Here is a 14,971-nt window from a genome sequence, read left to right as displayed (position 1 = left end):
CTCTACTAGTGCACACTTTTTTGGTTGCTCTAAGTATATCCATTATGTAAATTAAATTAATAATTGTAAATAATAAAATAAATGTACACCAAAGAAGAGAAAGATATAGAACGAGTGTACCGGAATTTCGGATGCCGCACTAAATTTGATATCAAAAACCAAACTTCAATTGATAGATCGATACTTGATACTTGATACCACACTTCACTTGAATACTTGATATTTGATAATAATAATTTTGTAGTGGCTAAACTAAATATTTGATGAAACTTAAAATAATAAGTAATTGAGAATTTAAGAACAATAATCAATAATATCAAGAGAGAATTAGAGTAGTAAGAGAGTGAATTGTGAGGAAAAATGAAGAAGAAGTGGGGCTATTTATAGTTTTTAAAAGGTTAAAATTATAATTTATCAAAAACTAGGGGTGTGGGGGCTATTTTCTTAAGAGGGTAGGCCGAAATGGCCATTTCTTCAAAAAAAGGCCGTTGGCCAACAAAAAAAAACGTTACAAAACGGGCTGAATCGGGCTGTAGCCCGTTAACAACCCGTTAACGGACTTAGCGGGTTCCGGTGTACCGGTATAAAAAACTGTTCGTTTGAAACCCGCTCCCGTCCAATACTACAGTATCGGGCTGACCCGAAACTGAAGCGGGTTGTAAATGGGTCAGCCCGGCCCGATTAGCCCGAATCCGTGTAAAAACCTAAAATAAGCTTTACTACAATCAAGTAAAGTAACTTACAAAAAGTGTATATACATCGACGTGTACAAACGCTCCAAATTTTTATTCCATTGTCGATTTTTTTCTTTTCCAAATTACACAACGAAGAAAGCAGAATGAAGGCGCCGAGGAGGCCGATCCACGCCGTATCAACATGGGTTCGACGGCAACCGCCAAAGGTGAAGGCTTTTCTGGCGGTGGTCGCCGGCATGGCGGCGTTAGTGCTGCTACGCGCCATTGTCCACGATCACGACAACCTTTTCGTGGCTGCCGAGGCTGTTCACGCCATCGGAATCTCTGTCCTTATCTATAAGCTCATGAAAGAGAAAACTTGTGCTGGTAATAACACAACCCCTCCATTATATTAAAAAGTTGTCTTTTTTATTTATTGTTAAACATGGGAAGCAGAAAAAAGGTGCTTTTAAAAAAAAAAAGAATTTCAAAAGATCTGATTTTTCCTTGTCTGGTGCTTGATTAGATGATGTTATAACTTATTGATTCGTTTACTTTTATTGATTGGTGATTCTGGGTTGAAATTGAGAACCTTTTTGGACAAAGACACTAATTTTATAGTGTTTTAGAAATTTGTTTAATGTAATTTTAGATGATTAGAGTTGAGGTTTATGACTATTGCTGAATTTTAGGGGTTCAATTTTCTTGGTTTGCATTGAAAGTTAATGGAATAAATAGGTACATTTTTTTCTTGTTTAATCCTACAATGGGCCATATTCACCTTATGACTTGTTAATTGCAGAGTATAGTTATGTTTTGCTTATGTTAGCTAGTTAATTTATAGGCTGTTATAATTTTGAAGAGTTTGGGATTGGGGATGGGTGGATCTTGTTAATTTTAGTCCTATGTTATGGCCGTCGTGGTAAAGAGAGAGGGTTCTAGTTGATTGGACAATAATAATTTTACTGACGTTTTAATGTTATGAATGTGACTGATTATGGTACCAGCTTCATAGTTGGACTATGCAAAAAAAGTTTTCTGTCCTATACTATACCTTTATTATCTTTTGCCTTTTTGTGTCTTTTCTTAATTTATGGGCCATCGACCATCTTTGGAGGTTAGATTAAGTAGCTACATAAGTCATGAATCATTTGCATTTATATGAAAACATACTTCACTCCATAAGGAGTATTGGAGACCCTTTTTTTACTTCAGCTACCTCAATGGCCAGTGCACTGGCTATATGGCGTCTCGTGCTTATCAGAATAGGAGGTCCGGAAATGATGGGTTTGTTCTTCTCAGAAAATTGTGTCCCCTTTATCCTTTTTAAATCAACACAGTGCAGGTGAAGAGGAGGTCAAACATTTGCTTTCTGTATCTTTGGTAGTGCCGACATCATAGGTTGAGATTCCTGAAGCAATTGTCTTTCAATTTTTTTTCTAAAGAAGCACAAGTACCTTTATGGTGTTCACTTCCCTTCAGCTTCTTTATCTAATTACACACACCTCTGGATATCAATCAATCAATTAACTATTCCTCAAACCAAGCTAGTTGGGCTTGGCTATATGAATCCTCTGCTTGCTTCGCTCCAATAATAAAATTTATATGTTAAGGAAAATTATGAGTTCTCAAAAAAACTAGAGGTTCTCTAGGTCTCATACTTATCTGTTATCCCTACACGACAATGCAAGTGTATTACCAGAATAAAAGACCAGATCGGTGTAAGAATAACAACAATATTAAGCCCTAATCTCAATTAGTGGGATTTCCTTTATGGATATTTGGTTCCGTTATATTATGTTTTTAGTTTAATCTGCATTGATTTTGATTATGTGCCTTTTGAGACATTTCTCTCCACTAGATTTTAGGCCTAATTCGTTATTTCACTTTTAATTGTCAGAGTGTCCACCCTAAGAACTGGTGCATGAGGATGTTTACATAGGACACTTCATCCTTATTAAAAAAAACATAGGACACTTCATAAAAAAAAGGATGTGTACATAGAACATGACCAAATAATCTTAGTCGAACTTTTTTGCATTTTATCATTGCCATGCTATTTGCATCCTTGCCGAATATGATTAGTTATAGCCTTTAACAATCTTTTTTAATGGTTCGTCAATCTTAACTTCAACATTTCTAAAACATTTATTATGTGGATAGGCCTTAGAAACATAACATTTGTTCCCATATAACATTGATCGTGCCGTTCTATAATTTTTGCTTAGGTCTCTTCCTATCCCATAAAGCTCTTGTAACACTCATCTATTCAACCATATTATTTGAATTCCATTTCATTTTCTTGGAAGGCTGAACTCAAGTATGTGAATTTTCTACATTAGGCACAACAATCTTGTCTGAACCAATTCATAGTCAATCTTCTAGGGGGGGCTAAATTTGGCCTCTGGATATAGCCCCAATATGATGCATTGCGAAATCGATAGTGAGTATCTTTTCATGTTTTTCGTTCAAAATAACTTCCACAAATGCCAAAGTTTATTTTCCTCACGATTTCTGTGTTTGCTATCCTCTTTACTTTTTTTCTATTATTCATGCATGTTGAAAAGTATGTATGTGCTATTGAGGTGGGTTATGCAAGGCGGTGGTGCTGCATTGTTGATAGAAAATGACAGCCTCTTTGGAGTCATGTGTCCTTGTGCACACAAGACAATATTTAAGCATTTTGTCAATTTTAATGATATTGTTTGGTACTCTTTTGTGATCTGTTAGTTATAGTAGTAGAAACCGGAAATTTTCTTCTTAAACATAGGAATCTATTTCTCAATTTTATTCTGAGTCAATCCCATCCTGGGTTTTTTTAATTGCGTTGTCAGTTTTGTTTGTCTTTTATGTGCCACTGATCATTCGTAATTCTCATTTCATACTATTGCAGGGCTTTCACTCAAATCCCAGGAGCTCACAGCTATATTTTTGGCTGTTAGACTGTATTGTAGTTTCGTCATGGAATATGATATACACACCTTCCTTGATTTAGCTACATTGGCTACAACCTTGTGGGTTATATATATGATCCGTTTTAATCTTAAATCAAGTTACATGGAGGACAAAGACAATTGTGCAATTTATTATGTGGTAAGTCTTCAAACAGCTTCACTTATATATGTGCTTCATACAGGGTCTAGACTAGGGAGTAGATTTGAGAAGTTTTTTCTTTGGTAGTTCATACACTTATGTGATGGTCTTTGATACATATAGCTACCACCTCCCGGTTTTGGCTGTGCGAGTGATTTAGGGAGAGCTGGACTGTAGGTGTAGCTCAATCGTCTTTCTTTGTCATATGTGATTGTTTGAATGATAATGAGCATTCTGTTACAATTTTTAATAGGTAGCTGACAAATGAAAAAGACAGAGATAACATGGAATTTGATTAGAAAAGATCCATTTGCACTGATAACTCTCGAAAACTCCATAGGATTAAGTTTTCTTGTGATTTGTACTAAAGCGGGTTTGTAAGATGATGAAGTTTGTTCAATTTAGTAGAATGCATTTGAGTAGATCTGAAGGTTAAAGGAAAGGAGTTTCATTCTCACTTTTCTATGATGTATAATTTACGTCAAGTTATATCAGACTCCAACTAGAAGTAATCTCATATTTTTGGCTTTATCCTGAACAAAAAAGTGATCCCAAATATTTGGCTTTTATTAAAAGAAGATCTCAAATATTTGGAAATTGGAGAACATTTTATTACTTTTATTAATGGTATGTGAGCAAAATGACTAGAAACCTCTATCTCGTCTTAATTCAAAAGCTTCCCCCCCCCCCCCCCATTTTTTTTTTTGTTAGGACAACTGTAGAAGCTTCCCTTCAATTCCATATATCTTTAGAATTCATGACTAGATTTTTTTATTGGAATATAACTGTCTTTGAATTCTGACTAGACTCCGAGCCACTCAAATGAGGCTCTCTTAGTTTTATAGGCATTTGGGAAATTCAAATATCTTTGATCCGTACAAGTCACTTGGTTTTTTCATCGTCCTCTCTTTTAGTTTGTAGATCTTGGTTGCATGCTCTTTTCGACGTATGCTGCAGAGAGATTTTCTCTGGCTTATCCTTAAGAAGTAATTTTAATGTACACTTTTGTGCAGGCGATCCCTTGTGCTGCCTTAGCCTTACTAATTCACCCATCAACATCACATCACTTCATCAACAGAATCTTCTGGGCTTTCTGTGTTTACTTGGAAGCAGTTTCCGTGCTACCTCAACTTCGTGTCATGCAAAACACTAAGGTATAATTACTGGTCATTGTTGATGCACATGCAGATTTGCTTTCTTAAAATTTTTGTTCTGGCTCGGGAGTTTGGGTATGACGTTTTTGCAAGTTTGACAACCTACTTGTTATATTGTCTACAGATAGTTGAACCATTCACAGCTCACTATGTATTTGCATTGGGTATTGCAAGGTTCTTAAGCTGTGCTCATTGGGTTCTCCAGGTTTGATTTGCAAAATTCTGATGAGACATATCACATAAATTATCATTGACAAGTTATTTGCTCCTTCATATTTGGTGTAGGTGCAGTATCTATTTGGTAGAAGCCTTTTACCGTTCTAGAACTAACATGGTTTTGAATAGTCTTCTAGTTGAAGAAAAAAATGAGAGCTCGTACGGTGCTTTGTTTAATCATTGTTTTGTCCTATTTCTTATGTGCCTTATGTTACCTTTCTACGGGACACTTCCCGTAGTTGGGCACAAAATCAGGTTGCGCACCAAGTACTGACTATGGTACATTGTATAAAATTGATAAAAGGATGTTAAATCTGCTGGACAAGTTTCATGTAGGAGGAGTTTGTTCATTAGCTTAAGTTTACAATTGTGATTGAGGGATATCATCATTCTTTTTAATCCATTTTTGCATGCATTCTATTCAATTCTACTAACCTTATGAGTTTCTCTTGGCCCGACGACAGGTTTTGGACAGTCGTGGCCATCTGCTTGTAGCATTGGGTCACGGTCTATGGCCTTCTATGGTTCTTATCTCTGAAATTGTTCAAACCTTCATCTTAGCAGACTTCTGTTACTACTATGTTAAAAGGTTAAATAAGCTTCACATTCTATCTGTTCCTTGACTACCGGCATCCATGCCTGCCTTGCTTTTCACAATGCTCTATTGACCAGTCTTCTCATTTTGTGAATGTATTGCAGTGTTTTCGGAGGACAGCTGGTCTTGCGCCTTCCTTCTGGGGTCGTGTAACTGGCGTTTGTGCTAAGTGATGGACAAGGTTCTCATCCTCTTCTTTCCTTGCATTTGCTCTTTTTTTTTTTTTTTTTTTTTTTTGTATCTACGCAGTCCAACTTGGCAAGACCAAGACTGGATGTTCTGTATAGCTAGCACTTCCTAAGTGAAGTAGTTGATTTTCTGGCAATCATAGTTTAAGTTTTTGTGTGAGCTCTAATTTTACGGCTTCAGAAAGGTAGTTACACTTGTAGCTCTCATGAATTAAATTGAATGATTAGTGATACTGATTCTGACATAAGGTATAGTGCCTGTTTGATGACAATATTAACAAACTTGTTTTTTTTCACTTCAACCCAAAACATCCCATAGCTATAATACATATTCAATAGCAAATGTGAAAAGCTTTCAAAGGAGATGTCGAGCCAGGAATGGCTGTTAGTAGACATCCACCACTTTTCACCGGTTTGAGAGGCCCTCTTCAATACATTAAGAAAAGATGTTCATAGGGGCTAGAAAGACTCGGTCACAGGAATTTAGAGTAAGTATGTGCTGGTAAATGAAATTCGATCGGATCAGAGTAAACAACAATATCGAATCAGGTGGTCCTTTGCCTTGAAATAATTCACACGCGGCCACCAGCTTTCCCAAAATTGCAGATGCCATTGAATGGCTTGGCAATTGGGCAAAGTATAGATTTGTCATTTAGTCCTCCTCCTCTATCAATATATCAATGGTAGTGGTCCTTTTAGCTAGAATAATATACCTTACTCCTGTGGAAATTAAAGCTAAACAATTCTCAAGGTATTGCACTAGTATGAGGGTTTGGCTAGAATATCTTTAATTACGAGTTGATGCAAAGTGACATCTCTGTAGACTGGTCCTAAAAGTTTTGATCACTGATTTGTGGAATTAAAGGACCATTTTTATTAATCAAGATTCTAGATAAACTATAACAGTTTACCATTGTTGAAGAAAATTAGATGAACAAAGAATTAAGATGAGAAGAATACATATGTTCGCGCCAAAAGAAAAAGGGAATACATATGTTAGCCAATGACGCACAGACGTATGATATAGAGAGTATTTGATGAGTTAGCAAAACAGAACCATTAACCCGGAACATCTAAATATAGATAGATATAGATAATAGAGATAGTAGTTCAAATATTTATGGACAAAGAGTGTATATGCTAAGAAATGGAAAGCTAACAAGTGGATTTGAGCGAGTAGGACTCCTAAGGCATAAAATTCATTCATTTACTTTTAGATAATAGAAATAGTAGTTCAAATAGAAGTATATTTGTATCTATGTAAGAAGATGTAGGATAGAAAAATTTCCTATAGTTTTAGTTTTTCATACATAAGTACTAACAAGGAAGCATATAGAAGATACAATACGACAATTACCAAAAAAAAAGAAAAGAAGATACAATCGTACAAACATTCTTTCTAGTGTTTTCACTCACAGAAAAGGATTGTTAATTTCCTATCTTTTGAGCGTTAGAATTGCGCTATTCTTATCTTTTGATTAGGAAAGAAGCACATACGAGAAATTACCAACAGTTTAATTATTAAAAACACAAGAACAGTATTGAATTGATATTAGGATATAATTCTATTTTGGAGTTCAATGTTGGCAGACTCTACTTTTCTTTTCGGACCCATTCCGCTCCATATTCAAAGTTTCAAATCAATCACTTAACAGAAAGGTCCAAAGGGCACGAGCTGAGAGCGAGTCAAATTTTGAAATTTTGAGCGTATTTGTTTTTTGATTTTGTTGAAATTTTGAGCGTATTATTTCATGCAAATGGATGCTGATTCCTTCATTCTGTCGAAAGCCCAAGCAATACTAGTCAAGCTGTAATCTCATTTTTCAAATTAGAGGGCTAAGAATTACAGCAACTTCGCCAGAGATTATCAAGGTTGTTGTCGAGTCATAAATACTCCTTCATTCTTAATCAGAAGTCTCGGTTTCTAAGTCAGATTGAGCAAGCTTGAATTGATGTTACATGAATATTATATTGTTCGAGGAATCTTAGATGTTGTCGGAGTATAGGATCATCAACAAGGGTGTTCTAGTAAAATGTAGATTCTTATCCAAGACTTATATCATTTGATGATGCCATGTGAATCACTAGAAACAACGTAATTGAAAATAACCAATTAGGTTTACGACGAAACATAGAAATCAATCACCGATTCAACTTAAGTATTTTTGCAGGATAGACCTCAACAGAAAACTAAAAAATAACGGTAGCTTGTGATTGAGTTCATTAGTTTCTCGTATAAAATTATTGACTTTAGAGATATAGTCGTTTATATTAAAAAACGCTTTATCCTTCGACGTGAAACTTAACTGGGCATCAACTTCAGCAAAGATTGGACATGATATGTCTGGGAAAATGTTCCCTAAAAAAGAAAAAGGGAGTCCACTAGGCCACAATATCTTGAAGTCATAAATGCTTTAAACTGATGCATGTGTCAAAATTTATGTGAAAGTGTGAATATGTGATATTTTAGACTATATATGGGCTCCAAGACTATGATTCTAATTCATGACATCTCTCCCACTTTTATCAGCTTCCCATTTAATGCCATGAAAGTGTTGACTTTTAGCCTTCTCCATCTAACCCAATATGGTTGGTAACTTGGAATAGTATTTAAATTCATTATATATATAAAATTTAACCAAAATGCGTAAGTATTCCTTTTTTTGACTAGTCTATCAAAAATTCATATAAATGATATCTCTACTTAAAATGATAGTTTAATAAGATTATTATTATTTTTTTTTAAATGTACAAAAATCTTAAAAGGACAGATAATATGGACGGGAGAGTGGTCTCTCCATTTTTTTCTTTCCTTTTTCCTCTTATGGAAATATCAAACACTCAAAAGTCAAAGCTTGTGCTAATACTGTGACAAATTTGGATGGTGTTCGGATAACGTTTTGGACAATCTTAGTAAGAACTAAGAAGTATACTTTTAAAGAAAAAGTTATACAGCTAAAAAGTTTTTCTTTTACTGTTCTTTCATACTATAATAGAAGAAAAAGGAAATTTGTAGTTGCAACTAGAAGTAAAACAGGTGGATTTATGATTCAAATTAATGAGCATGAAAAGATAGTTGCTTTCTTTTAGGCTTTGGTTACTTTCTATTTTTCCTTTGCTTTTCTGGTGACAAACCCCCCCAAAAGTATCAGTTGTGATAATTGAAATCCCTTAGCATTTAAATAGGAAGAGTAAGTAAAACTACATATTAGATTATAAAAATATTATTCTAAATCAGATTACTAAAAAATAAAATTATTTATTTTCTCAACATTGGAATGAATATACTTTCTTTTATGTAAAACTTAATTAATATAAAATTAAAATAATATTGTAACTAAATATTATATCATGTATATAAGTGAAAATCTTAATTTATATGATATTTTAAAAACTATTTACTTGATAAAGCAAACTCTAAAGGTTAATCACGACTGATAATTGTGATGGTCGATAGCGACGATTCAAAATGTAAAACACATAGTAATTTAAATTTGATTTAGCTTACTCTTGTGGATAACTACACTACTTTTCGCAAGTTTTTTCTTTAAGTATGTGAAACCGTTTAGAAAATACATACAGTATATCATTGAAGTAGAATTAAGATGTATATTTTGACTTAATTAAATATGTAAAAATTAATATAAAAAACTATATATAAATGCAGCTCTTTGGAGGAACTTTGTGGGACTAAAACTTGCTATAAATTTGACCGGTTTAATTAATAGTGAAGAATTAAAGAATGAGAAAACTTCGTGACCCGCCTAATAAATGAATCCAACCCAAAGATTGTCACTATTCCTGTAATAAGTATAACAACAAAAAGATTGCCCCACCTATATCTTTAAATACCATTGAATTCATGAATGGTACTACTCCCTCCGTTCACTTTTACTTGACATGTATATTAAAAATAGATTTTTATTTTTACTTGTTACTTTACGCATATCAAGGGAAGACAAATTTTTTTTTTTCCTGTTATACTCACAGTATTTATTACTCATTTCAAATTATTTTCTCAAATCCAATAAAATATGCATCAATTGATATGTGTATCATGGTAAATTATGCACTTTATTTATTATTTATTAAGGGGCGTGAAAAGTCAAAATGTGTCAAGTAAAAGTGTAATTTTCTAAGTCGTCTTCCCCCTCCCCCTTTTTTGGTTGGTCTACGGAGAAGAAAATACTTCCTCCGTTCACTTTTAGTTGTCAAGTATTCTAAAAATAAATTTTCTTTTTTATTCGTCACTTTTCGAATATCAAGAGAAAAATAATTTATTTTTCTTGTTTTGTCTTTAGCATTAATTACTCATTTCAAATCATTTTCCAAATCCATTAAAACTATACACCAATTAATATGGGTATCATGGTAAATTATGTACTTTATTTATTATTTCTTAAGGGGTGTGCAAAGTCAATAGTAGACAAGTAAAAGTGAATGTAATAAGTATAGTCAAGAAAGAATAAAGAAAAAGAACTTGTCATTTGCTTTGTTAATGTTGGAAAATAACCTAATGCATATTAGAAGTCCATGCTAACTATAACTTTTATCGTGTACTTTTGACATTTAAAATTTTATTAAGATTTTGAGTTTACTTAGCTATAACCCAGCATGCGTGAGCTTGCTCACATTGCCGATCCTAAATCTGAAAAAAGCAAAAATATTAGAGGACAATAGTAGGCTGGAATTTAGCTTAAAACTAACTAATTTGTGATAGATTTTCACAATAGAGATGTCATGATAGCAACAACAAAAACAAATCCAATGTAATCCCATAATCAATAAGAATTTATATAATCGATCTCAACTTATTTGGAAAAGTATTTTAATCTAACCACAATACAGAAATCATGATAAGTGAGAATTTACGTAGCCAATCTCAACACGTCTAGGATTGAAGTGTAATTATTGTTATACTTATTAACTATACTTAAACGATCAAAGATTACAAAAAAGAATCTCATATATCACATTATCATCAGTGAGAAAATTATTTTTAATTCCTAGTTTCATATCACTTGCTGCTAAAAAGTATGCACCACAAAAATCAAGAAGCTAGACTGTACTATTATTGAAATAGAGAAGTTGAATGACTATGGCTTCATTTATTACTTCTTTACGTCAAACCAAAAATCTTGGAGCCAGCAACGCAAATCCCTAGTCTCTCGGTTGCTTATGCAAGAACGAGACTTTCACTTTTATCTTTCATTATACGATGTGGATTGTTTTTTTTAGTTTTTTTTTTTTGATACACTCTATCTGTCAATGCACAACAAACAAGAATCTTGATCTCCATTATTGGATCTTTTCATTCCCTTTAGTGTTTTTATATACATAATAATTCTGCACGATGTGTCAATGTCCCTTTTAGTGTAATCTTTTATTCGAATTCTCTTCAATTAATAGATCTTAATTAATTGAGATAACAGAGTGATATATGATAATTTAGACAAATACTTTTATGATTAATATAATGTTGTTAAATGTTTTGCTTAAGTAATGTGCAAATACCTATAGGGGTCGTTTTGTACAATGGTGGGATATCTCAAGATATCCCATGAGATTGATTAGCTATTCCACCTTTATTTGTGATAACTAATCACATCATTTTAGTGTATAAGTTGTCCGGAGATTAACTAATGCCCCAAACCACACATGGGATAAAGTTAATCCCAAATTCTATCCCTGGATTATTATCCTTATCCCCTGTACCAAACAACCCCTTAAAAGGTAAATAATCTGGAACGAAGATAGTACTCCCTCCGTCTCAAAATAGCAGTCGTGATTTCTAAAAAGTTGTCTCAAATTATTCGTCATTTTTTATGTTCAAGACAAAATTAATTAATTTTTTCTCATTTTACCTTTAGAAGTAATTATTCTTGAAGATGAAAATGATACATAAATAGAATAAATATTCAATAAAGAGAGATAAGACATAAATAAGGTAAAATAGTCGAAATTTTCTTCTAATTAATATTTCTTAAGGGTTGTATATAAAACAAAAATATGTAATATGAGACTGAAGGAGTAATATTTTGGATTCCCGCATATATAAATAATGAAAAAGCACGGCTTTCTATTCTAAAATAATTTCTTTAATCATATAAAGTAGTCCTAAAACAGTCTCAGTCCTTACATTTAGTAGTAGAATGTACATTATAATAAAATACTAATTAGCAAAAGACAATGAATAAAGAATTGACTCCTCTTACAAAATTGGCCAAGAGATTCTTGATTGATATGTATACACGTACACAGAACCTGCTACTTGTCTTATTTTTTAAATACAAGCAGATAGGCAGTGAGCGTTGGAAGTAGTATTTATAACCAATCCATGCACACAATTTTAGAGAAAAATCATTAAAAGCTAAAGCATAAGCAACACTTTTCTCTCCCAAATATGGCTTCCAATGCTAGTCATGTTTTAGGCGATGAAGAAAGCCAACTTTCTGGTGGAAGTAATAGAGTTCAACCTTTCTCTTCTACACCAAAAAAGTAAGTGATACTGTCCTTTTCTCCCTCACTCTTAACCTATATTGTTCGGACTTTCCAAATATATATGTTTCCGCTCCACAGCTATATCGGATCCTTAAAAAATGTACGGCTTTTGGAGGATCCGACTTATCAGTCGATATGTTTAATTATGCACGATGTGTCAATGTTCCTCCTCACTCTTAACCTATGTTTTAGGACTCTCAAAATATGATGTTGCCTTAAATCCTTCAAAAATACATTATTTTTGAAGAATTCGACACGCAATCGTCGATATTTTACCTTGTTTGACAATTTTTTCCCATTGTCCTAATGTATGTACTTGACTTCTTTCTAGCAGGAATATTGATGATGAGGGAAAGAAGCATACTTCTCTCACAGTGGCACAAAGGCTGGGCATTTCTGACTTCTTTTCTTTGGATGTTAGTACATTTAATCTCTATTTCAGCCTTCACAAAACTTCTAAAAAGAATAGGCACAATGTGTCAATATTATGTTAATTCCACTATTCTGATAGAATAGAGTGAGTTATCATAATACTTTTATGAATTGTCGGTGTATAAAAGTTAAACTCTTTATGAATATAGGTATGGCGAGCGTCAGTGGGAGAGCTCCTAGGCTCGGCGGTTCTTGTTTTTATGTTGGACACCATAGTGATCTCCACCTTTGAAAGTGATGTGAAAATGCCAAATTTGATCATGTCAATTCTCATAGCAATTGTGATCACAATTCTACTCCTCGCCGTTGTTCCGGTGTCCGGTGGCCACATAAACCCCGTCATCTCCTTCTCCGCCGCGCTTGTCGGAATTATATCCATGTCAAGAGCCATTATTTACATGGTGGCACAATGTGTTGGAGCAATTTTAGGTGCACTAGCTCTAAAAGCAGTAGTTAGCTCTACTATTGCACAAACTTTCTCACTTGGTGGTTGTACCATAACAGTAATTGCACCGGGCCCAAATGGGCCCATTACAGTGGGCCTAGAAATGGCCCAAGCTTTGTGGCTTGAGATCTTTTGTACATTTGTTTTTCTTTTTGCTTCAATTTGGATGGCTTATGATCATAGGCAAGCTAAGGCCCTTGGCCTTGTCACTGTCTTGTCCATTGTTGGTATAGTTTTGGGCCTTCTTGTGTTCATCTCGACTACGGTCACCATGAAAAAGGGCTACGCCGGAGCGGGGATGAATCCGGCGAGGTGTTTCGGGGCTGCTGTTGTTAGAGGAGGTCATCTTTGGGATGGGCATTGGATCTTTTGGGTTGGGCCTACTATTGCTTGTGTAGCATTTTATGTGTACACAAAGATAATTCCACCAAAGCATTTTCATGCAGATGGATACAAGTATGATTTTATTGGAGTTGTTAAGGCTTCGTTTGGGTTGCATGAATGAAGATTTGGTCCAGAAAAAAGTCCAGATGTAATAATGGGCTTTTTAGGTGATCATTTGGGTTCGTCCAATCATGGGCCGTTAATAAACTAATGTGTTATTAGCCTAATAGGATTTAAGTACCAAGTCAAAATGTGAAATAGAATATCTTTGATGTAATTTTAACTTGTCAATGTTCCTGTAAGATTTAAATGTTCAGTATAGTTTCCTATAATCAACTTGTAATAGTATTTGATGGCAAGTTATGTAGAGTTTTACTTGACCAGCAACATCATTAGCCTTTCGTTTATCATATAAACTGTCTGAAAAACATTATTGGATAAGTTTATATCTGCATAAAAAATGCAATAAGCAACCAAACTTATTTATTGCCTTGTCATTTACATATCAAATTATCAGAAAGTAAAAAAGAACTTGCGAAGTTACATGATAATGGTAGAGGCTTATTATATAGTCTAATGATTACTATGATATGATATGGTAAGATGAAAATGTGTTTATTGGTTCAACCAAATCTCCTAATTAATTAATGTTAGACTTAGGCTTAAATCTGAATTGTCAGATTTCACTTTATTAAGCGCATTATTTTTTTCTTTTACAACAACTTATTTGCTATTAATGATAGTGACTTTTACTTAAAGATTCTCTATCTCTATTTAGTAATACCAAGATAAAATGGAGGGAGTAGTTTTTAACTAAAGACCGAAGATAAATTTTACTTTAAGATACTGAGAAAATAAATAATCTTAGTTATTTAATAGTCAGATATAAAGACTATATCTTAACAAAGATATGTTTTCAAATTTAGACATTTTAATAATCAGATTCTAGTAGTGCAAGTTCACATAGGGGAACTTCTAGGGATGTATATATGTCGGGTTGGTTCGGATTTTTCAATTATCAAACCAAACAAATGGTGTCGGGTTTTTATATTTATAAACCAAACCAAACCAACAAAGTCGGATTTTTCAATCTCGGTGTTTCGGGTTTTTTTCCCCGGTAAAGTCTTCATAACAATATGTAACTTGTGCTCCAAATATTTCTTAAGTTCTAGTAAAATACAACTATATAATGTGTTTTTCAAGAAACTAACACAATAATATGAGATAAGTCATAGCATCATACTAAAATATTCAATAACAAAGATAAAACAAATATTGCTAATTAATAA

At 33.5% G+C, this 14,971-nt stretch overlaps 2 protein-coding genes across 3 annotated transcripts; both read left to right on the top strand.

Annotated features, from left to right (window-relative positions):
• Positions 1–756: 756 nt before the first annotated feature.
• Positions 757–6,080, top strand: LOC107810907 (uncharacterized). Its single transcript, XM_016635743.2, has 6 exons — positions 757–1,061; positions 3,568–3,767; positions 4,781–4,921; positions 5,046–5,126; positions 5,602–5,726; positions 5,837–6,080. Exons 1-6 carry the CDS (start codon positions 839–841, stop codon positions 5,883–5,885), a joined length of 819 nt encoding a protein of 272 aa, XP_016491229.1. The 5' UTR covers positions 757–838; the 3' UTR covers positions 5,886–6,080.
• A 6,161-nt stretch (positions 6,081–12,241) lies between these two features.
• Positions 12,242–14,069, top strand: LOC107810908 (probable aquaporin PIP2-8). 2 transcript variants are annotated; one of them, XM_016635744.2, is made up of 3 exons: positions 12,242–12,418; positions 12,753–12,837; positions 13,003–14,069. In XM_016635744.2, exons 1-3 carry the CDS (start codon positions 12,324–12,326, stop codon positions 13,801–13,803), a joined length of 981 nt encoding a protein of 326 aa, XP_016491230.1. In that variant the 5' UTR covers positions 12,242–12,323; the 3' UTR covers positions 13,804–14,069. The 2 variants fall into 2 exon arrangements, with proteins under 2 accessions (XP_016491230.1, NP_001312796.1); NM_001325867.1 differs by having other exon boundaries at positions 12,324–12,418; positions 12,756–12,837; positions 13,003–13,803.
• Positions 14,070–14,971: the final 902 nt, after the last annotated feature.

This window comes from Nicotiana tabacum, chromosome 24 (genome assembly GCF_000715075.1).
Source record: "Nicotiana tabacum cultivar K326 chromosome 24, ASM71507v2, whole genome shotgun sequence".
NCBI classification, from domain to species: Eukaryota; Viridiplantae; Streptophyta; class Magnoliopsida; order Solanales; family Solanaceae; genus Nicotiana; species Nicotiana tabacum.
The sequence above is the reverse complement of the archived record's forward strand: the minus strand, read 5'-3'. Positions and strand labels throughout refer to the sequence as shown.